Source organism: Amorphotheca resinae (genome assembly GCF_003019875.1).
Source record: "Amorphotheca resinae ATCC 22711 unplaced genomic scaffold M430scaffold_8, whole genome shotgun sequence".
NCBI lineage: Eukaryota > Fungi > Ascomycota > Leotiomycetes > Helotiales > Amorphothecaceae > Amorphotheca > Amorphotheca resinae.
The window spans coordinates 463162-484387 of record NW_020194478.1 but is presented as its reverse complement, the minus strand read 5'-3'; the positions used below and the strand labels follow the sequence as shown (position 1 = coordinate 484387).

General features: G+C 47.3%; 9 protein-coding genes across 9 annotated transcripts; 3 read left to right on the top strand and 6 right to left on the bottom strand.

Moving 5' to 3' along the window:
* Nucleotides 1-384: 384 nt before the first annotated feature.
* On the top strand, nucleotides 385-1703 carry M430DRAFT_20234 (hypothetical protein; the record flags this gene model as incomplete). The annotated part of the gene is made up of 3 exons (XM_024864254.1): nucleotides 385-537; nucleotides 615-1093; nucleotides 1166-1703. 3 exons carry the CDS (start codon nucleotides 385-387, stop codon nucleotides 1701-1703), a joined length of 1170 nt encoding a protein of 389 aa, XP_024719523.1.
* Nucleotides 1704-1843: 140 nt separating this feature from the next.
* M430DRAFT_142182 (hypothetical protein) lies at nucleotides 1844-3084 on the bottom strand. Its single transcript, XM_024862749.1, has 3 exons — nucleotides 2682-3084; nucleotides 2191-2544; nucleotides 1844-2115 (listed from the first exon to the last, which is right to left on the bottom strand). The coding sequence occupies exons 1-3, from the start codon at nucleotides 3045-3047 to the stop codon at nucleotides 1942-1944; spliced, it is 894 nt and encodes a 297-aa protein (XP_024719522.1). The 5' UTR covers nucleotides 3048-3084; the 3' UTR covers nucleotides 1844-1941.
* A 3040-nt stretch (nucleotides 3085-6124) lies between these two features.
* M430DRAFT_20232 (hypothetical protein) lies at nucleotides 6125-6886 on the top strand (the record flags this gene model as incomplete). Its single annotated transcript, XM_024864252.1, has 2 exons — nucleotides 6125-6212; nucleotides 6378-6886. The coding sequence occupies 2 exons, from the start codon at nucleotides 6125-6127 to the stop codon at nucleotides 6884-6886; spliced, it is 597 nt and encodes a 198-aa protein (XP_024719521.1).
* A 1442-nt stretch (nucleotides 6887-8328) lies between these two features.
* M430DRAFT_142178 (glycosyltransferase family 61 protein) lies at nucleotides 8329-9840 on the bottom strand. Its single transcript, XM_024862748.1, has one exon. It carries the CDS (start codon nucleotides 9725-9727, stop codon nucleotides 8459-8461), a length of 1269 nt encoding a protein of 422 aa, XP_024719520.1. The 5' UTR covers nucleotides 9728-9840; the 3' UTR covers nucleotides 8329-8458.
* Nucleotides 9841-11958: 2118 nt separating this feature from the next.
* Nucleotides 11959-12869, top strand: M430DRAFT_59602 (hypothetical protein; the record flags this gene model as incomplete). Its single annotated transcript, XM_024868811.1, has 2 exons — nucleotides 11959-12119; nucleotides 12476-12869. 2 exons carry the CDS (start codon nucleotides 11959-11961, stop codon nucleotides 12867-12869), a joined length of 555 nt encoding a protein of 184 aa, XP_024719519.1.
* Nucleotides 12870-13216: 347 nt separating this feature from the next.
* Nucleotides 13217-13868, bottom strand: M430DRAFT_28947 (hypothetical protein; the record flags this gene model as incomplete). Its single annotated transcript, XM_024865833.1, has 3 exons — nucleotides 13217-13588; nucleotides 13648-13669; nucleotides 13774-13868. The coding sequence occupies 3 exons, from the start codon at nucleotides 13866-13868 to the stop codon at nucleotides 13217-13219; spliced, it is 489 nt and encodes a 162-aa protein (XP_024719518.1).
* Nucleotides 13869-14198: 330 nt separating this feature from the next.
* On the bottom strand, nucleotides 14199-14873 carry M430DRAFT_277154 (hypothetical protein; the record flags this gene model as incomplete). The annotated part of the gene is made up of 1 exon (XM_024865699.1): nucleotides 14199-14873. The coding sequence occupies one exon, from the start codon at nucleotides 14871-14873 to the stop codon at nucleotides 14199-14201; it is 675 nt and encodes a 224-aa protein (XP_024719517.1).
* Nucleotides 14874-16587: 1714 nt separating this feature from the next.
* On the bottom strand, nucleotides 16588-18029 carry M430DRAFT_142176 (hypothetical protein; the record flags this gene model as incomplete). Its single annotated transcript, XM_024862747.1, has 3 exons — nucleotides 17431-18029; nucleotides 17214-17374; nucleotides 16588-17151 (listed from the first exon to the last, which is right to left on the bottom strand). Exons 1-3 carry the CDS (start codon nucleotides 17969-17971, stop codon nucleotides 16588-16590), a joined length of 1266 nt encoding a protein of 421 aa, XP_024719516.1. The 5' UTR covers nucleotides 17972-18029.
* Nucleotides 18030-18821: 792 nt separating this feature from the next.
* On the bottom strand, nucleotides 18822-20373 carry M430DRAFT_105194 (hypothetical protein; the record flags this gene model as incomplete). The annotated part of the gene is made up of 3 exons (XM_024860987.1): nucleotides 18822-19370; nucleotides 19431-20141; nucleotides 20194-20373. The coding sequence occupies 3 exons, from the start codon at nucleotides 20371-20373 to the stop codon at nucleotides 18822-18824; spliced, it is 1440 nt and encodes a 479-aa protein (XP_024719515.1).
* Nucleotides 20374-21226: the final 853 nt, after the last annotated feature.

Genomic DNA, 21226 nt, shown 5'->3' with positions numbered 1-21226 from the left:
TGATACATACGGTAGCGTAATAAGAACATAAAAATATCAAAAACATGCGGGTGTATGAATCAATCATCCACGCCCTCAGGGGTTTGCAGAGCCCTGAAAGGCAGGGTTTGCAGGAAACTATCTTATTACTTGACTCTCCAAGGCTTCGCTTTCCTCTTAGCGGGGTGCCAGTCCTCCCTAGATACCTAGTTGCCGCGTCTGTCAAGCAGTGCCCAGTGCTCAGGAGTTGCGTATCGGATTTGCGATCTACAGAATCCCAACAGGTATATACTCTAGTCGCTGATACACCTTACCCTTTGTCATGTTCACGTTCCTTTTGCTCGTCTCTTTTGAGTTCTCCTCCTCTCACTTCGACATCTGTCACTGTCTCTTGGCCACATCAAGATGGGCCAGCAAGAAGACCTGCAGCCATGGGCCACCGCAACCATGGCGTCAATGACAGTGCTGGCATTTGTCTGCGTCTGCCTTCGATTACTTTCTCGGTACGAAAGGAACCAGAAGCTGTGGTGGGACGATTGGATGATACTATGGTCAATGGTATATATATGCCCTGCTACGATGACCCTGATTGACTCCCGACGTCTCTGCTAATACGCTGTCTCGAAAACCAATAGGCCTGGAATCTGGTCGTCGTTGGATTCGCATTCGCGATGGTTCGGTGCGGCATGGGTCTTCACGCAGATGTTGTGCCGCTCGAGAAAATTGTCTTGATCGCCAAGTTCCTTGTCGTTGCCGAGATCCTCTACGTGTACAACTTGGTCTGGACTAAGCTGAGCCTTCTGATGATGTACTACCGCATCTTTCGTTTTCCATATTTCAAGAGATGGGCCTATATCATCGGGACCTTCATTATCCTATGGGTGATCTGCATCACGTTTCTTTTTATTTTCATCTGCGTTCCTGTGCAGAAGCTCTGGTACCCCCAGTTGCCTGGTCATTGCATCAACCAGGTGGGAACCTGGATTGCCAATGCTGTGTCAACTATTTCCACCGATTTGGCCATTTTAATCCTTCCCCTTCCACAGGTGTGGAAGCTACAGCTACGAAGAGCCGAGAAAATCGTACTGACAGGTGCATTTGGCCTTGGTTTCTTGTAAGTTTCTCCTACCTACTCGAAGGAACCCTTCTTTCTGGTCCCAGAACAAAAGTCTCACAACAAACACAGCGTCGTCTGTGCCTCCGCCTACCGTTTTAGCGTTCTGTTCTCATATAGCGCTTCGGACCCCTCCTACACGCTTACGCGGACCGTGGGCTGGACGATAATCGAAATGGCGGCTGGCATCGTGTCTGCTTGTCTCCCAACCATGAGACCCGCGTTGCAATTCATCATGCGGCATCTCGGCATCAAGGCATCAATTCCTGGCCTCTTCAACGGCACTGTATCGAACAGTCTCTCCAAGGCTGGCCCCACGAATCTTAGCAATGGCGGCACGATCACGGATATGTCCAACGACAACGCCGCGCATGGTCACGTCCGGAAGGACAGCCAAGGTGCCTTTTACCGTCTGCCAGACGAGTCGAAATACCGCAGTCCAGACAGTAGCAAGACGCCCGTGGATGCCACACTGAGACCCGATCATGGCTGTGTTTACACAGTTGCAAGTGTGCCAGGAACAAGTGAAACGATGGACAGTCTCAGTGGCGATGAGATTCCGTTGCACAGTATCTATGTGCACAAGGAAGTAACGCAAGTTACGACTTGAGAGTTCGGGGTGTTTACTGGGGCAAAGAAGAGATATTACAGACGATCTAGATGCAGGATCCATCGATTGTGTAGGATTGCTTATTGAGCGACGATCATAGGATAGAAATCGCGCTGTCAATGTGAAAAATAATGATATTTGGTAGGTATGATCTACACAGTTCAAGCAGTGTTCTCTTCGCAGCTCTAGGTGCCTAGGTAGGTGTATATACTCCCAAAAAGTTGATTCAGACAACCCCTTATTTATACTTGCTAACCATGTCCAAAAGCGCTACGTTGACCTCACTTGGGTTAGTTGCATTGAGATAATGCCCTCCGCCTTGGACCATGGTGAGTTTAGCGTCCTTGGATGAAGTGAAGAGTTTAATTTGTTCGGCCGGGATTGTTTGGCCGTAAGGAGCGTCTTCTGTTCCCTGTTATTTAGTTAGCAGATAGCTTAAAAAAAGGAATAGGGAAAGGAGGGGCAAGAGGAACAAGGTCCGACTCACCTGCAACCAGTAGACGGGACATTTGATATCTCCCAATCTGAACAAGAGCCCATCTCTCTCCACCAGACATAGAGCCGCCATCCTGACCTTCTTTCTACCTTCGTCACCTTTGTATATATCCTTCAAAGTCTTCTTCCAAAACTCAACCGTCTCCGCAGTCACTGCCCCTCCGAAACCGATGCCCCCAACCATTTCACACCAAACATCATCCACGATGAAGTCGGGCGTTTCCGTGGCACTTGTCCATTTTTCAATGAAGGGCTTGATAATCGGGGCGGGATCCCAGCAGCCTTTGGAGCGCGAGTCGGCAGATTCAGAGTCCATCGAAGTTCCGAGGAGCAAAAGACCCAGGATCTAGGAAGAGCAAAATGTCAGCGCAAAGGAGCTAGATAGCAGACAACCTCGCCAGTATCATGACTTCGAGGTCTCGGTGTTCAATAATGGCGCGCAGCGGGAATGTTGTTTCGCTTGCTGCCCGACAACCGACATACCCTCTCTGGAGCCAACAAAGCCATGCGGACAACCATCCATCCACCTTGGCTAGTTCCCAAGACAAACGCCTTCTGGACCCCCAATGCGTCCATGACCTGCAATGCCATGATGGCCGTATCCCAGTATGTGAAGTGCTCGGAGGGACAACTGGTTGCCCCATGGCCCAACGGCTCGATAGCGAGCAGGTTTACCGCGTCCGTGAGCTTCGTGTCGCTGAACTGATCACGATAGAGCGATACCGTGGTGCACATCGAGTTGATGAGGACACATGTCGGCTTGGAGGCATCGTAGCCATCGCCTGACAGAGCATAACCTGCCTTGATACCACCGAGGTGGGGGACTTCGATTGTCTTTGTTGCGGCCATGATACCGGTCTATGGAACAGAAGAGACGGTACTTTGTGATCAATTGACAAGCAGTGAGGAAGCCAGATTATTAACATTGACTACGGCCCCGCCGCTCGCCCTGCCTATTGCTGCTCTTACTCTGTAAATGGAGCGATCCCCGTTCAACATGACGGTGACATGAGGGGCATGATGGCTGCATCTCGAGTCCCATGATAGCCGTAGCGAGATGATTCTACAAGGGGATAAAACGGGTAAAACAGGGGGGTACTGTGGGTAGGGCGGTTCTTTGGTGTTTTTTTTTTCCCTCCGTAGAAAGGGGCTGGTATTATGGGTCTGGTCCAGTACTAGGTGGCCGGAAAGTTTGAGCGATTTGCCGAGTTTTCACAAGCGCAAATAATGAAGGGAAAAGGTATCGACATAAGAGTTAAAGGGTAAACTGAACAGTGTATGAGACCTAAGGACAAGAATCTAAGCTACAAAGAAAAAAGAAAAAAAAAAAGGGGGAGAACGAGGTGCTAAGAGAATGTTACCTTAAGATACCTACCTTACCTTACCTTACCTACCTATATATGTGGACAGTAGTTGTAGGTCACGTGCATTGCGCGCTGCGCTGTGAAGGTAGGTAGGTAGCTAAGCTAAAGTAGGAAAGATAAGCGAGCGCCGGCCGAGCCGCAACGTACTTACCTATTTTAGGTACCTTAGGTAAGATAAGGTACTTTACCTTATATACTCCAACCACCATAAGGTAGACACTGTAAGTCGTGGCATACTGCAACTTGCTGCCAAGCAGCAAGGCAATTACACCTGCAACTTCCTCTATTGCCATATTAGCTCCATCAAACCTGCGCACCTCTCGCTTCAGCACAGCCACTCCTATGTTGGTGCGGCCGCAGCCTTGCATACTTTTATATACTTTGTCACTAACTTGTGTGACTGCATTCATCTTCCTGAACCCCGATCGGTTATGTACTGGAACGCAACATCTATCTCGATGGACCCGTTGACCCGCAATGGTTATCTGCACATTTCTAATATTCAGTAATATTCAAAAGTTTGGTCACGCAGATTTTGATCGAGTCGTGAAACGTCACTAGACTCGGAGGATAAGGTAATTAATTTATGGAGGGAACAAACCAAGCGTTGAGTGGAATGAATTGCGACTTTTAGTATCAGTTTGTCGTGAAGGAAGGGAAAATGATACAGGTTAGAGATTATTCCGGGAGTCGAAGATATCAGCTCGATTTCTGATTAGGATGACCCGTCGCGGGCGTCGAGCGCGATTACGGCGCTCTGAGTTAGAGGTCACTGCAGCCTTCCTTGGATCAATTTACGGAATCCTTAGAAGAGAGGCAAAGAAACGGATGTCATGCACATTTTGGCTAGGAAGGCATGGAGCAGGTGTGTGGGTTGTTTGTGGCTCTCACTTCGACTCCCTGTATTGATTTGAGGAAGCGGGATTGAACAGGGCGTCAAAGAGCCAGATCATGTTTATGGCCTTTGAATGACAGAACGATTAGAGAGGAAGTGAACCGAGGGCAAAAGGGCAGAAGCTGGAGGGAAAATGAGTCTACTCAGAGCACACCCTCCGTCCTGATGGCGAGCTAATTGTGTTTCCTTTTATTGCTCTTAGGCAAAGTCTGAGAACGGCAGAGATAGTTCTAGTAATATCGAGAGGCAGACAGTATTTGCCATCCGGTCGTAGTCAACGTTGCAGGGAGATCTGAAGAGAGCTGCTAGGGAAGACAGAGAGTGGGAGAGCCCTAGTGTGGTTCCTAGCCAACAAGGGAGGGTAGTCGCGAGTGGCTACGGCCTATTTCGAACATAGAACGGTATTCGACATTATGTTAGTATGACACTGTAGAGCTTGAAACCTGTTGCTTACAAAAATTAGCGAATTGTCGGCCTTTGGGATGGGAGAATTCTCTTAATCGATAGAGCGCTGCAGCTTTTGTTACTCGTGGACTACATCTTTCGATTGGGCTAGAAATACATATCGAAAAGTCATACTCACAGAATTGCGAAACCTCGCAGAAACAATACCTCAAGTCTAGGGAATGATAGTGACGTGATTTCGCTAGATGACTGTTGCTTTATGGCCCTAGCTTCCTCAAACCCAGGAACGAAGCGAAGAGGACCATACAGAACCCGACAACCTATCTAGGGTCAGCACGCAGGAACCTCTCAAAGCTTTTATCTCTTCCTACAGTCTACAGAGTGCTTCGTAACGCAAGCGACATCTGGTCCTGATTTATGTCCCTTTACGTCAGCGGAAAAACTATCTTTTTTTATGAAGTCGATAAAGACACCAGATAAAGCCCGAAAAGCAGCAGAAATATCTTACGATGCTTGAAAGTCTCCTTGCGTGTGAGTTGTGAAGCGCTTGATACATTTGAACTCAGGTGGACTCGTGAAGATTGCAAAAACATAAGTTTGTATAGCCCGCAAAGAAGTGTTTTTAGTCACGACAACTGTGTCAGCCTATTTCTCGACAACTAGGAGCAAACGAGAGAGCTCTCTGTTGTCTGACTGTCTCAGCAGGTGTTGTTGAGGAACATTTTCAACACGCGAACTTGGAAAACAATCAGCATTTGGATTGCCTCTAACTTCCCGTGAGGAAAGCTATTTGTCTCGGCCTTTCAGATATACTTGACCATGGCTGTTAAGGATAGCCTCTTCGTAGCTATCTCTCAGGCAAGCGTCCCTACGAAGCTCTTTACAGAGAAGGCAAAATGAAAACGATGAAAGCAATGAGCGAGGTACATGGTGAATGACACCAGCTGAAAAGTGATGTTGAATATTAATTTGATGATGCGATTATGCCGCTCCCACGCATATACTCGCGGATTTGTCTCGTCAATCTTCAACTGCATAACATTGGTAGAAACGAGCCTCCACCATCTATTCTTTGGATATCCAGTAAACTTGATCAGCAAAAGTGGCCAGACGAGAGTGTAATAAAATTACTGTGGCCTTGTCTGGACCTATCAGTGTCTTGACTAGCCAAGGAAAAAAAGAAAACAGATAATCGTTATTATTACCTCGAAGGAACCCAGCAATGTACCCGGTCTGTGAAGTTATGTATTTTTCTGACGGACATGTCGAGAATGGACAACATTGTTGATGACGGTGAGGCACCAAGTAATGACTACAAATTCCAAGCAATAACTGTAGACAAGAAGCGCAGTTGAGGTGGCGGGCGGGTAGGACAAAATCGACGTGCAAATGGACGATGATGATTTTGTAGGCAACAAGAAAAAAGTTTCTCGGCCATGTTTCTCATGGAACTCGAAGATTTTACGAAACACAGAAAAGGTAAAAGTAAAACCGTAGATTGACCAGCGCCTGCAGAGCTTTGGAAGCCCAAGAAGAATGATTCGGACTGGGATTTGGCAATGCCAAAGCCTCAACATTTTCAGGACATCCTGAAACTTCGAGAAATAATGGCACAAAAAGGCCGTCGGATCACCTCTATCACAAACCGGCAACGATCACACGCTGAACTTCGTCAGATGGCAAGGCCGAGGGAATCCAGCATCCCGGAAAATGAAGCATCAGCGGCTTCTAGCAGCACGCCAACTTCAAATTCTTCTAGGCATAATCTACCGAACCAGTTGCAAAGCAGACCGGATCTAGAAGATTTCAATTCAAAGATAATTGGCATCGTGCCCGAGAGGTACATGGATGAATCTGACAACTCTCCGGAGAAAAACTCTGGGTTTAGAAAGTCGAAATCTGTCGATATAGAGTCAAAAGAGCCTAAAGCTTGGGCAGATGAAGGCTTGACTAGGCAGGACATAGCAAGGCCATATCTGTCTATGGCTTCCTCTTCAGCAGGGCCATCCAAGCGACCACTGTAGGAGAACCAATCGCAGTTTAATAGCGACTATCTCATTGATGAGAGACTTAGCTGGTTGCGAGAAAATGGAGATTTCGCTGAACAGGGTCTGGGTACATGTATATATATGTCTATAGAGACGGGGCCAGGATTCTGTAGCCTGTGAGCTTTATTTGGGCGGATAGCTACTGAATATGAACATGTCTGGCAGTGCAGTTAATATTCTAGTTCTCTTAACCTGACGTTACTTCCTACTTGCCACAAGGTCAAACTCCCTTTTATACCGCGTGGCCTACTTTAATCTGGCTATAGAGAGGACTTTTGCTAGAATGACTTCGTTATGTTCCTAGGAGTTAATCAAACTCGAAACACTCTCCTATAGAAGACAATTCTCCTACACGAAAACGAACCGATTGTAGACGAAATAGAAAGTCCTGGGGTTTAACGTACGCCTCTAATATTTTGCCGTTAGTGCACCAAGCTCTTTCCATCTGGCATAAAAATATCACCATACCGTAGTCGACATAGGTAAGGTAGCATTTAAAGTCGATCTGATATTCGGGCCCGAGCCGCCTGACAGTAATGGCATCGCATAAGTCCCGTGCAACATTATGCATCTCTAACGCTATTGAAACATAATGCCGCTGTCTACCCTTTGTTTTGAAATAGCACAGAGAAAAGCATACAGATGTATACAGAGTGTCCACCTGTTTCAAACTTGAGGTGTGGACATATCCAGAAGGAGACGCCCCCCCCCCATGTAGGAGGAACCGGACAAGGCGTCAAGGACCACTTATTTAGGGGCAAACAGCAGGTAATTTACGATATGTAGTAGAATCTCTGATGGGAGCCTGCCCAAGGTAGAGGATCTTAGCACAATAGCCCTCGGCGCAACGGTTCGTCGAGCAATAGGCCTTGACCGTTCTTTAAAGCATGAAAGTAGATAATTGAGGTGTTTATCATGAAATGCAAAGGGGATGAATGATATGGCTGGCAATATCTAGATCTGAGAGGATGTGAAAGCATCTAGTAAAATTAGGACCTATAGGTTAGGTTGAACCCATGGGTTAGGCTTTAGACTCTTGGCGGACCCATGGGCTCAAACATAATCTACAAAACCTACCCCATGGGGTGAGGATCCATGGATCTTCATGGGGACCCATAGGTTTCTGCGCAGCCTAGTAGGAGCCAGTAGAGGGTAAAAGATGGACTAACGCCCCAGTCCTCACCAAATCAGTGAGCGTGTAATGCTCTCAAAACAACTAGAAAAGATTGGCAGTGAAACATTATCATATGAAAGTGGTTTCAAAAGGGAAGGCTTCCATGATAGAATCATGTTCCTTCCATGCTGAAATATGTGCATTCTAACAGATCGTAACTAACAACTTTTGTATCTGCCTACCTTAGTCTAAAACTCTGTAAAATAAGCTCTGAAAGAAGTTCGATTGATATAAACAAGTAATTCGCAGTCCACAAATTTGCAGTAACAAAAAAGCACGCTAAAGCGCCCCAAATTCCAATCCGTACAAAAGCCAGACATCATTTACGCCTATTCGCCTTTGATGAATAATATGACCGTGGCAGATAACAGCCTTCAATTGACATCGTGATTTCGTAACCCAGTATTATACAGCCCTTTGATAGCGACCTCCATCAAGTCCAGAAACCGTTCCTTCTCAAGGTATACGTCCTCCCAGTGCCAGGTATCGCCCTTGTTTTCGGATTCGGGACTTTTCGAGGCATGCGTGCTGAGGTAGGTGTGACCCATAAGTCCGGCGAGATTGCGGAAGCCTTTGTGTTCCAGGGCAGCTGGTAGGATCTCAACCATCACCGAGCCCTCTCGAAGAAACATTCCATGAGTTAGTCCCGCTCCATGAACTCCAACTAGGACGTCTGTTTCGCGAATTATTCGCAATTGCTCTACAAATAGAATGGATGCGAAATCAATAATTTGAATCTTCAAGTGCGGAACCTTCGCTTTGAGCTCTTCGAAAAAAGGCTGATAACCAATCAGCCGCCGGGATTCCTTCCGATTGATAAATGTGAGCACAAGGTCCTCCTTGCGTGGCGCCCAAGCATCAATCTTATAGAAATCCAGGACCCGATGTGTGAAGGTACGTAATAAGTCGGATCGTTCGCATGGATGGATTTCCCAGTCACCTTGCCAAAGCGGATTGCTAGCACCTGCCAGGGGAACTATAATATTCTCAAACTTTGTGCTCTCTGAAACATCCCTTAATCTGATAACTGGTCTCTTGGCGAAAAGTGTCCATAAATCAAAGTATGGGCCGTCGTCTTGATCATCGAGGATGAGGATCTGTGTGTTTTCTACATCTCCGAGGGTAAAAAAAGGCGCATTTTTAACTGGTTCCTTGGTTATTCGAAGGACATCAAGGGCCATGGTCATTGAGAAGATCTCCATTAGGGAATGCCATAGGTTGTATGCACCTTCGCGTTTGATCAGAACGGTAAAATTTGCCGTCGAAGAGTTCGATGCTTCAATATCGACATCCATTTTAACAACTCTATCAAAGACAACGCGTGGCCCAGTGTCGTACCAGTAAGAACTGAGCGCTGTTAATTCCGGGGTTCCTCTTAAGGTCTCCTTTGGGGTCAATTCTCTTGGCTTGCAGGCCAGGTCGAACCTTTTGTCCGTGACATCAAAGACGGCGGACCTTCCAAAACAGAACATGTCCACCCGAGAATCAGGCGACGTCTGGCTATGAAAGCAAGTCAAGTTGGTCAGAGAGTCAGGAGTGCAGTATCCCGTGGAGGTGTTGCGGAGCCCCTCTAGATACTTGCGCCCAAAGCGCTCAGCACAGAAAGGGGACTCAGGGGGCTCGAAATTATACTCTGGAAGCATGTCCAAGTCCAAGTCCAAGTTCAAGTCCAGGGCATCTTCATGCTGCGCGGAGTCGGGGGCGGGCGCCTTCCACTCGGGAAAGTAGGGGCGGATTCGGGAGGGTGGTGGCAGGCGGTAGAGGGAGAGGATGGCGAGAAGAAAGAGAAGGGTCACAGCAAATACAACCGGGATGCGACGCCGTTGGAAGAGGCTCCCGAGACGGACGGCTGTGTACATCTTGTTTCATGAAAAGGCCGATGGAGGTCGAGAGAGCCATGAGAGATGAAATCAACATGTGGTTTGACGAATGGATAATGGATTATGGGGAGGTTCTGGCGGAGAATTTCGGGGGGTGGGTGAGATGATGGAGACGACTGTCCAAGAGGCCATGCTGTACGGAGGATTGATAAAAATAGATTGTAAGAGTTCAGATATGTTGATTGACTAGGATGCAATAGCTCGCTTCGCTCGCGCAAATACAATGCTTAGTCACAGGGGCAGAAGCCAAGTCTTTTGAGGTTATACTGATTTTACTACTGTAACAAAAACTGTAGGCTGTTTGATTATGTACGCCGGTTTTACCCTGTTATATAGTAGTAAAAACGCTCGAACTTAACCCGTTATATAGCCTTAAAAACACTCGGGTTTAACGCCGTTATATGCTAGTAAAAACGCTCGAATCTAACCCGTTATATAGCCTTAGAAACGCGCTGATTCTACCCTGTTATATAGTAGTAAAAACGCTCGAACTTAACCTGTTATATAGCCTTAAAAACGCTCGAATTCAGCCTGTTATATAGCCTCGACAATACTCGGTTTCGACGCTATTACCTATATACCTTAAAAACGCTCTAATTTAACGCTATTATATGCCTTAAAAACGCTCGAATTTAACGCTGTTATATGCCTTAAAAACGCTCGGATTCGACGCTGTTATATGCCTCGACAACACTCGGATTCGACGCCGTTATATGCCTCGACAACACTCGGATTCGACGCCGTTATATAACCTCGACAACACTCGGATTCGACGCTATTATATGCCTTAAAAAACGCTCGAATTCAACGCTGTTATATAGCCTCGACAATACTCGGATTCGACGCTGTTATATGCCTCGACAACACTCGGATTCGACGCCGTTATATGCCTTAAAAAGGCTCTAATTTTGTGCCGTTATATAGCCTTAAAACGCTACTATATGCCTATTAGTGTAACCCCTTATCCTTAAACCACTAACCTCTTAAGAGCCTGTACAACTACCTGTTGAGCCACTTACCTATAGGGCTACTTACCTGTAGGGCTACCTGTATAGCCGCTTGTAGTAGTGCCTGTAGCATGCTAGTTCGAGTGCCTGTTCGAGTGCCTGTTTAGGTAGAAGGGGGGATATAAACACGTAAAAATATATAGGTAGGTAGGTAGGTAGGATAGCTAAGATGGCGGCGTACGGCATGTGTAGAGGCCTAAGGCATCGAACGTAGAAGCGGGCCAATAAGAATGCGAAAAAATACCCCTGTTTTCGGCAAAAGTTCGGTCTATTTTCCAGTATAAGATAGATTGATTGATTGATTGATTGATTCGAACGCCTTATATGAGGCTTGGCCCAGGGGTCCACGAACTAAAACCGAACCCGAGGGCGGTGAGTGGACTTGTATGTCTGCTGCACCAAACCTTATACAAGATAAGCTCCTCGCCGCAATGGCAGAATCCCCGATATGGTTAGGGCCTTAATCATTCCGACGACTTCGCCGCACTAGTACCTACGTTTGTTTGTACTGCCATCAATCAACTGTGTAAAAAATACGACACCGCCAATCAACGTCCATTTCGGCTCCATGGCAGAATCCTACATAACACCATGTGCCAGGTTGGCGAAGCCAGACCAATCATGCCGTGCGGACAACCTTGGACCTTTTTGCTGGTGCAGTGCGGTCCTCCTGCAGAAAGGGTTCAAAGGGCTGAGGCGATGATGACTGGAGAGCGTCAAGTAATCTACGCTCTTTCTAAGAGACCCCCCCGTAGAGGCTTAGGATCCTCTATCCGATGGTTAGCAACGACGAGAAATACGTACTCTCGGACTTTTCATTAGGAGTCGTACAAGCTGATTGGGTTTCTGGTGCGAATTATACGCGGAGCCTCAGCAATTCAAAGCCCGCTTGTTCTACCGCAATGCCCGTCAGAATCACAGACATGATGCTTAACTTCCCCAACGGGACGGATGCAAGCTTGCTTGGCGGAGTCCAGTCAAACGACAATGGCTGCATGTGTCGTTCCCGACTACCCCGTACTGATGACGACTCCAACGGATTCATACTTCGACTCTTTTGAAATTCTCACGAATGCAAGCTTGCTGGACAGGTCTTCTGGATTATATTACTACGATATGATCTACGGTAGTGATCCTGGGTCTATGCCGTACGTAGTCGATCTCCCACACCCTAGGTGCTTCTTCACTGACAGGTCCCCAAATCTTCAGATTCGGCGGCGACTTGACTATCCAGCGACTCTGGTCTTGCTGTCCGCATTCCTAACGATTAACTCGTTACTCCGAATCTTACGATTGACCCGCAGACAGATCAACTACTTGCAAATGCCTTTGCCCCAGAACTCGTTATCAATTCCATTCAATAGATCAATAAAAAAGACCTTCCACAACTGGGCCGCCAGTTTTTGAGCAGTGCCTACGTCATGGTTGATCACCAAGATTGAGACCAGCTCTCACTATGGACAGCCAACCCCACGGCAAACGAAGATCTGGTGGCTGTTGACAGCCGAAATCAGGTCGTAGAGGAATTCTGCTCCACGGCTGCCAGCCCAGCCTCCAACACCTCAAACGCTACTCAGGCACCGCAGAACACAGGCTCGGCTCCCAATTCAAACAAACTCTCTGGTGCAGCGATTGCGGGCATCGCGGTTGGATGCGTTGCTATTCTCGATGCTCTTGCTGGGATTATATCCTGGTTGCTGGTCAGAAGGAAGAAAGACGCCGATGAGACTGGTTTGAATGGAGCAGCATCCTTTAGCCTGATGGGAATGCAAGATAATCCGGATACTACGAGCAGTTCCAATCATGTTTCCCAGGATATGTATAACAAGCCGGAGTTGTACGGCAGGCCGGTTCGTTTTTCAAGCCCCGCGGTGTGGGCGCAAGAGTTACCAACATAAGTCTCACACATAGACCATGATAATGCCGAACTGATACAGATTTTGCACTTAGAATGTTAGGGAGGGTACGTGGATATACATAACGAAATACAATTATCGATAGGGATTGAAGCACGGTTCCTTGATTGATGTATAAAGCGAAATAACCCTTCCATGGAGAATGATAACAAGATGCAGCGTCTCAGGGCCGTAGGTTGTGAGGCGGGTACTCTTGTTAGAGTACTATACTCTGTAAAGGAGGCTACTGTACACGAGGGCTATAAGGGTTGTCGTAAGGGTTTCCGTAAGGTAGGGTAGGTTACAGTAGTTATAGTTAGCTATCATATCTAAGTATTTGTGAGCGTCCTTTAAGAGAAGCGCATAGGCGGCGGCGGCGGGGGCTTTGGCTGAGACCTACGAGCGTCGGTCCCGCTGGCCGAGGAGTCCTGTGGCGTTCGGCGGAGGAGTGACGGGGTTTCCTTCTTCTTTCCTTTCTCCTCCCCTTTCTTCTCCCCTTTCTCCTCCCCTTTCTCCTCCTGCTTGCTCTCCTCCTCCTTCTTCTCTTCCTCCTTCACTCCCTTCTTCTCTTCCTCCTTGCCTTCCTCTTCCTTGTCCTTCTCCTTCTCCTCGTTCTCCTCCTGCTTCCTCTCCCCCTTCTTCTTCTTCTCCTTCCCAAGAAGACCGAGCTCCCCCATGACCGGAGGGTCTCTGCGTTGGGATCTTGGGGCAAGGTAGGCCAACTGTGAAAGTACAACAGATTAATAATTTTGTTGCAGCTTTCTGGAGTAGTACAACCTACTTGTAGTTGGCCCAACGCCGAACTACGTATGCTAGCATTAGGAGACCTAATACTAGGAGCATTTCGAGAGGCAGGCTCTCGGAAATCGAGGGACAATCTCGACAAACTATAGGTTTGCAGACGCACGGCTTGGACGTCGGACCCGCCGAGGTCTGGCTTGGGGATGGATCCGTTGGATGCATAGGCATCGCGTGGGCTCCGTGGGATCCCATGGCTCCCATGGCGTAGTGCGTGGCAGCTGGGAGAGCGGCGCAAATGATTGTTGAAGTTCGATCGAAAGTATGGATCTGCTTTCAAAAAGCAAATGGGAACGACAGCAGTATATAACACGCATTGATCTGGCGAAGATGGGAGGAAGGACCTGGAAGGTGCATTCCTTCTTTGTTAGGACACTGCGTCTTGCCGGATTGCAGCTGATTTTAAGGCAGGATACGTCCTTAATATTGACTATTTGTCTCTAAAAAGAACCTTATGGAAGGTAGGAAGTACAAAGGGATTCCCGTAATTACCTTGTAATTGTCCAATATAACCGTCCGTTTCTCTTTACTTCCTTACCCTTCCTCAATGTCGCTCAAATCAATGTTGAGAAATCCCCGATGCCGGATACAGCATCCACAGTAGATCGTGCAATGAGACAAGTAAGATTCCCGTCGTGTATTGCGTGGTTGGTCGCAGCATCTGCACTGTCGACCACAGCACCCTCCTTGTTCTTTGCATTCATCACGTCCGAATTCCATCTCTTCCCTATAATATGTGTGGAACCTCCTCATAAGCACCCCTGAAGGTCTCTCAGAATAATTCTTGTCATGCTTTTCCTCACAGTCCAGATACTCCTTATTCAAGTTCTTCAACTCCTTTCTCCAGGCTGTGAAATTCGCTGGTTCATCCAATATGGTTTTTGAGGGCTGCGTCTTCAACTTCCAGGCTACAATCTCTTCTTTTAGGTAGGTCTCTCGCTGGGCAATCTCACGGAGCCTCCTAGAATAGCGTCGGTCTTTACTCCTCCAGGCAATCTGTTCAGCATGAGAACGGAGAGAAACGAAGAATAATACTTCAAGGTCTCGCAACTGTCTGAGAGTTCTCCAGCACTCATTGTATTCAAGGTACATCTCAATCTTCTGAAGGATATACATGTCGTAAGCTAAAGAAGCCGAAATAATTATCGTTCCCAATAGAAAGGCAACTAAGATCCAGGAGATCCAGGTCCAGGAGATCCAGGTAAACATCGTGAGGTAATAAGATTATAAGAGTCGAGATTTGTTTTAAGAGTCTTGGTGTGAAGTTGGGCAATTCTTGGGTTCTTGAATGCCTCTTCAAAATTCAAATATCTTTTGTGGGGAGCCCACGTCTTATATAGACCCGCGAAAGATGTTGGCGTCATACATGAAAAAGCCAACTAGTTAGAACCTGTATGTGATAATGACTGGATGGGCTAGATCTAGATCCAGCACCTGAGAAAGGTAGGACAACCGTCGCAGATTGTCCACGAGCGGCGTCTCGGTCCCAAGGGTTGCGTAGAAGCTAGCTATTCGAATCCAGAAAAGTACGTTTAGCATTTTCCTGATCTTGACCGGGAAGGAAAGTTACTTGGGCCTGTCTTAGCATGACCACAGTTTGGGAGAAGCCTAAAGACCGGGCGCCCAGATATTTGGCCGAGGCTGGGCAATTCCCCATGGGCTGGGTTGGGGTTCGGGAACTACCTAGCTTGACCCAGTTATTCTTACATTAATAGCTCTTGTTATAAGGGATGTTTAGCCGTTTAAGTATACAGCATACTATATTACAAGATTCAGTTAGTATTACTTGATTCCCCTCTATATAGTACCCCCTTTTGGTGCTTATAGAGTACCTACCTTTAGGTAAGGTATCTTATCTAGTTAGCTACCTTCTCTTTTACTCTATTTTAACTTACCTTACCTACCTACCTAGTTTAATCTACCTACTAACTTCGCTCTATTATTACTAAGGCACCTCTTTTGTAAGATGATTCTTCCCCCTATTTGACACCTGACATAGGTACGGGCTTACTAACAGGTCACATGCTATGTTAGATACTTACGGACCTCGAGCACTATCCTACACCCGAAGACCATTTATCTCTGTGGAGCAGGTGTTTCGTATCCTGAAAGTGCCACATCTGATCGCAATTGAAGATTTTGGTTATGTTGTTCTCAAGCAAAGCAATAACATGAAAGCAGAGGCCCTTGGGCGGGGCGTTGGTTATCAACAAAGGAGACCTTCAAAACCTGTTTGGCATGGACACGATGAGATCTTGTGCGAAAAGAAGGAGCCGTTAGAACGGTCATATAGGATCCAAACCTCGTCCTTTTATATCCTCGGATATAGGCAAGCGGGTGGCAAATATCTCCTGTATATAGATCTCTGTTTTTTACCGTTAGTCAGTCTTTCTTTCATTGCAAGGGAGCTAAAGAAGATTATCTGCAACCAAAACCTTGGACCGATCTTCAAACTGCTGATGACTAGTGCCAAGAAAAGCACAGAAGTCATCCATCAGATTGCGAGAGAGCGACACGTCGAATTCCGCGCTAGAAATGTACATCTATGGATAGACAGAATCTTTTGAAGAATATTTGTAGGGCAAGGTCACCAGTGGGGCTTGAAGATTTCCATCACACGCACCGACAGCTGCAGGCACCTGAGATCCATGATAGAGCAGTATTGATTGAGCTGAGGAAGAGAGCAAGCATAGTATTGATATGAACGCTAAAGTTCTATGGTAGCACACTAGCAACAATGACCAGAACCCATGGTATCTTAATTCTTCCCTCTTCATCGTCCTAAACCATACTCCGAACGCCAACCCTCTTCTCTTTAGCTTCAGCAAGGTTGAATTTCAGATACTTCCGTCTACGCTTATAATAACTTTAATATGAGATTGTTGTCCAATAGCCAGGACAGCTTTTTTTAACTTATTAGTCCTCAGACCTCAGCTCCGCCTTCGTCCTCTTCGTCTTCGTCCTCTTCGTCTTCGTCCTCTTCGTCTTCGTCCTCTTCGTCTTCGTCCTCTTCGTCTTCGTCCTCTTCGTCTTCGTCCTCTTCGTCTTCGTCCTCTTCGTCTTCCTCGTCTTCTTCGATTTCGTCCTCTTCGTCCTCTTCGTCTTCGTCCCCTTCGTTTTGGGCCCTGATGAACCTTCGCACGCTTTCTTGGCTTTCACTCCGAAGGCGGATATCGAGTGACATAACCAATGTCTTCTCATCCTCTTCAGATCGAGTTGCGCAGCCATCAGCCTGGTCGAACTTGCCCTTCCAAAATACTTCTGGCAAGTACTGATCAGAAATTCTCCGGGCCAAAGTGGTGAGCATTGAGTTGCGAAGGTATTTTCCTGGAGTCGCCCACATTTTCCCCTGTGCTTCGATCTCTGCTCTCCAATCCATGGACCCGACCCTCTGCCGATATAGGTAGGTCACGATGTAGCGAAAGTACAGATACCGACGTGCCGGTCGGTTTGTACCGAGAAAAGTAAGTTCCTTTCCATCAACCTCCTATTGACATAATCAGTCTTTGAATTTTCCAATTTATTTGGCATAGGATATGCAAAACTAACCTTATATTTGCGACCTGGAAAAAAAGTCTGGTTCGACATTGTCTTGTCGACAAGGACGCACTTCCATCGCGTCAATTCGTCGGCATTTTTCGGAGGCACAGGGACAATCACGATGGTTCCCCGGTCGAGGGATTGCTCCATGCTCCGGTAGAGCGTTAGACCTATTATTATTAGATTAGCTGTTTCAAACGTGTTGCTGTGTCCTATCTTGACTTACCGTTGTTGGGGGCCGAAAGAACTACTTCTCCAACACCGAAGAAGTAACTCAATTCCTCAGACTCTAGGAGCTTTGGGACCAGATGCGCTACCTTGACACAATCTGCAGGGAGCCAATCTGCAAAGATATGGCACCATTTCATTTTTCTGCCGTCCTTGGAGCGTTGGACTGCATTGTAGTACTCACAAACTCCATCCGCAAAACGTGTCTGTTTGAAGTTACGTGAGTTCTGTATTCCGGCTGACATAACTTTGTTGACAATCAAGGCTGCGTATGCATCTTCAACTGTCGCATGTCTCGGAAGGCTCTCGTTCAAATCGTCATCAATAAACTTCTTCTGTCTTTTGAGACAGACAAGCTCCTTCCCGACAGGGAGAATCCTTTTTTCGACCTTCTTCAATTCTTTTGCGACGCCCTTGGCCATCGCCGCCTTCTCGACGTCGAGTAAACCATGTCGATAGGCTTCAAGATACTCCAGCTCTGAGCTCAACTGTGCAACCTTGTTCTCGAGAAACTCTGATGTCGTAGATATCGAGATCATAGAGGACTGGCTCACCGCGCGGTATGACGACTTTCTCTCATTGAGAGCCCGCTTGCGAGGACTCGACATCAATGAGGAGTAGCGTTCTGGAATCGGCGGTCGTGGAAACACCTTGAGAGTTTGTTCCAGGGTGGTTCGTTGGTGGGGTGAGAGGGGTTTGATTGATTGGTTGAGGTTGGTTGGTGAGATGAGAGGGGCGGTTGGAAGATGATGTGGTTGGTTGGAAGAAATATCTACGGAGGGGAAACTAATTTTGGCAGATATGATTGTGTTCTTAGCGCCGCTTCGCTTAAATCGCACTAGTGCTACAAATGGAACGATACCTACCTAAGGTAAGATAACCTCACCTTACCTTATAGACTGAATAGCTACGGCCCAACCCGCCGTACCTGAAGCAGATCTCTGAATCTGTTTGAATATCTTGTCTCGTACATAATTTGCACGTACACACCACTCATCGATCCCGAACTGGCCCAAGTCGGCGAATCTTTTTCCATTATCCGCGTCAGGAGCGACAGTCTACAACTTCATTTCCAATTTGAGGATCCTAGACTCACATTGCAAAAGTAAGTCGAGCTGCAGAAGCCCTAGCCAGACTGCATCGATTTCGAGTTTTCGACTTTCTGCTGCATTATGGAATAAATTTGATATTTCAAAACTCAAGTAAGGAGAAGACACAAGTTATAATAACATCGCCGTGAAACCTAATTATAATCTAAGGCTTTTAGTAGTATGACAAGATTATCAGTGAAGACCTAGAAGTCAACAACAAATTCATTCCTCTTGAGTCTAGATCAGCCCTGATCACAACGCCTGACTTTATTAGAAGCCGCAGCTGGATCTCTAACATCTATATTTCATGTGCTTTCCATCCTGAACTTAACAAAGTAGAGCGCAACCAGTAACCACCGTGCCCATCCTTGAGCACAATAGCAAATGGCTTGACCGCTATAGACATAGGCAATGCGACATACGGGTGGGTAAAGATCACTTTGCCTTGTACTCCATCACGCTGGCTCTTTTGTGCGAGCGCTTCCGTGAAGTCCATCCCGTTATATTCAAACGTAGTCCAAGGCGAAAGGATGGGTAGAAAGTCTAATCTAGTCCCTGGAGATCCAAAAACTACTGCTTCGTTGATGTTTTGCTCCCAATAATTTAGGGACCTATGGATAGCCCAGGGCTGTCTGTTCCGAAGCACCGACAGCCGGATAGCAAGCGATATACTCGCAAGTGACGCCTCCTGGAACTCCCGCAAAGATGGCCAATGTGTGCGAATGTTGTAAAAGCTGTTATGGAGATACAGAGTGCCAGGCTCGGGTGCTTCGAGCGCTGACCTATAGTTAAAGTTATACATAAAATCAACAGGGCCCTCATCTGGAGTGGTATGAGCAAATGCGCACTGACGTGTGAGTAGACAAGTCAGCGAGATGATCAAAGACACCATGGACCATAACAGTACCTTTAGAAACCATGCTGTGATCACATCGTTCTTGGACAATTCCACCCCAGCAGCTGCTTCGAGTTTCCCTTGTGCTACCGCTTCCTCAAGCTCTTCTTGGCAACTCCTCCTCCACTCTTGCACAAGGCCATTAGGGAGATGAATATATCTCTCCTCGTGCCCTTCCGACAAACCGATCATTGCTTTAGCACTTTGGAGAAATGTATGTCCAATATATTTCATTACAGGCGCAGTGCCTAGTGCAAAGTTATCGGACGGGTTTACGAACCGATCGTCCTGATCGGGATTGTTTTCGGGAAAAGAGCCAGCAAACTGAACGAGCTTAGAGAGTGGAACCTCAGTGTCCGGCGGAAACACGAGTTGAGGAGGAGCCTCCCCTGCAATCAGCCTACAATAACTTCGGACAACGTCATAAGCGCTCTGTCCATCGCAGAGGTGGTGCGGCACACGGAAACCTAACAGGGTGGTATCCTTGAGAACAGTAACGCGGAGCGCAAAGAGGTTCTTGACGGGCGGATTCAGAGCTCGTATCGACTCAAAATGGAATAAGCTGTCGCCGGAATCGTGATTGTCGAAAGCTCGGTATGATGGCCGGTCGAAGTCGGTATCGTCAACAGCAATGTTGAATGGTAGAACCTCGCTGAGTGCTTTGTCGATATGTCGGGACTTAAAGTCGACTATGGAGCCCGTCGTGAATGAATATGGTACGGTCTAGAAGTTGTTAGCTGAAGCGTATTGCATCAGTCCATGTAAGGCAAAGGACCTTCGTCACCAACTCTCCACCGAGGATGGGCCACAGAGAAATCAACTCCGAGGCTTTGCGCGCCAGCAGCTCGGAATCGAGAATTCCAGACACTACAAGGCCAACAAAGACCGTAACATCTTTTGTAACATTGTTGACTGTCAACAGACTGTATCTCTCGGGTATCTTGGACGAACTCATTCTCTCTTTGTTCGTTGTGTCTGCGCAGAGGATACAGATATTTCGAGAGGGGAATGGGGTCTTATATTAGAGATCCTACTTGAATCTCTGTACTCGATTTGTCCCATTCCCATCTCGGGAAATGCTCGATGTGAGATATCCTGTTTCGGCAAATGCTCAGACTCGGCCGATCCCTTGGGTGTGCAATCGGGTGAACCGCATCCCTGCCACTCGCTAAACCCTTTTCACTCCTTTTTCTGATGCGCCTCAGTGAAGCTGTTGATGACGCGGATGTAGCCGCCTGTCGCTTCTCTGACATCCCCCCACTCACTCTACAAGGCATTGTGATAGCTAAAGCAAGGTAGATAAACCCTCGCCCTTTCGATACACCTTCACATTACTCTTGATGCCACGTTCCCTCTTGCAGGTCGCCGAGGCACCTTAGGATCACCGTCAAGAGCAGGCACGATATCTGGCGAAATTCAACACACTGACCGGCCCGGACAAGACACGGGATAAGACTGTGTTTCCACCAACCAATCAGTCAAGCATCCTCTCTATATTACAAGCCAGACTTGTCATAGCCTGCAGTCTTCTCTCTTCCAGTCTATCACAAAATGTCAGCCTCGGAAACCGCGCCCCTCCAACCACCACAGCCTTGTGTGGACGAGCCACCAAATGCTACTCCCCGCACCTCCGAAACCATTCCAAATGTCTTGGGGATTCCGCTCCGGTGGACGGGCTTCACCAAACGCTATAACCTCTTTCTCTTCCTCTTCACCGCTGGACTTTTCTCAGCCTTCAGCATATTCAGTCTTCCATCCTTGGATTACGAAACCTGGCTGAGTAGGGCAGGTGTCAAATAGAATGAATT

Coding starts and splice junctions, on each gene's coding strand:
- M430DRAFT_142182 (XM_024862749.1), bottom strand. CDS start 3,047: ATGGCCGCAACAAAGACAATCGAAGTCCCCCACCTCGGTGGTATCAAG. Junction 2,545..2,681: donor CTTTGTTGGCTCCAGAGAGG/GTATGTCGGTTG, acceptor TGCTCTTCCTAG/ATCCTGGGTCTTTTGCTCCT. Junction 2,116..2,190: donor GTCCCGTCTACTGGTTGCAG/GTGAGTCGGACC, acceptor ACTAAATAACAG/GGAACAGAAGACGCTCCTTA.
- M430DRAFT_142178 (XM_024862748.1), bottom strand. CDS start 9,727: ATGCTTCCAGAGTATAATTTCGAGCCCCCTGAGTCCCCTTTCTGTGCT.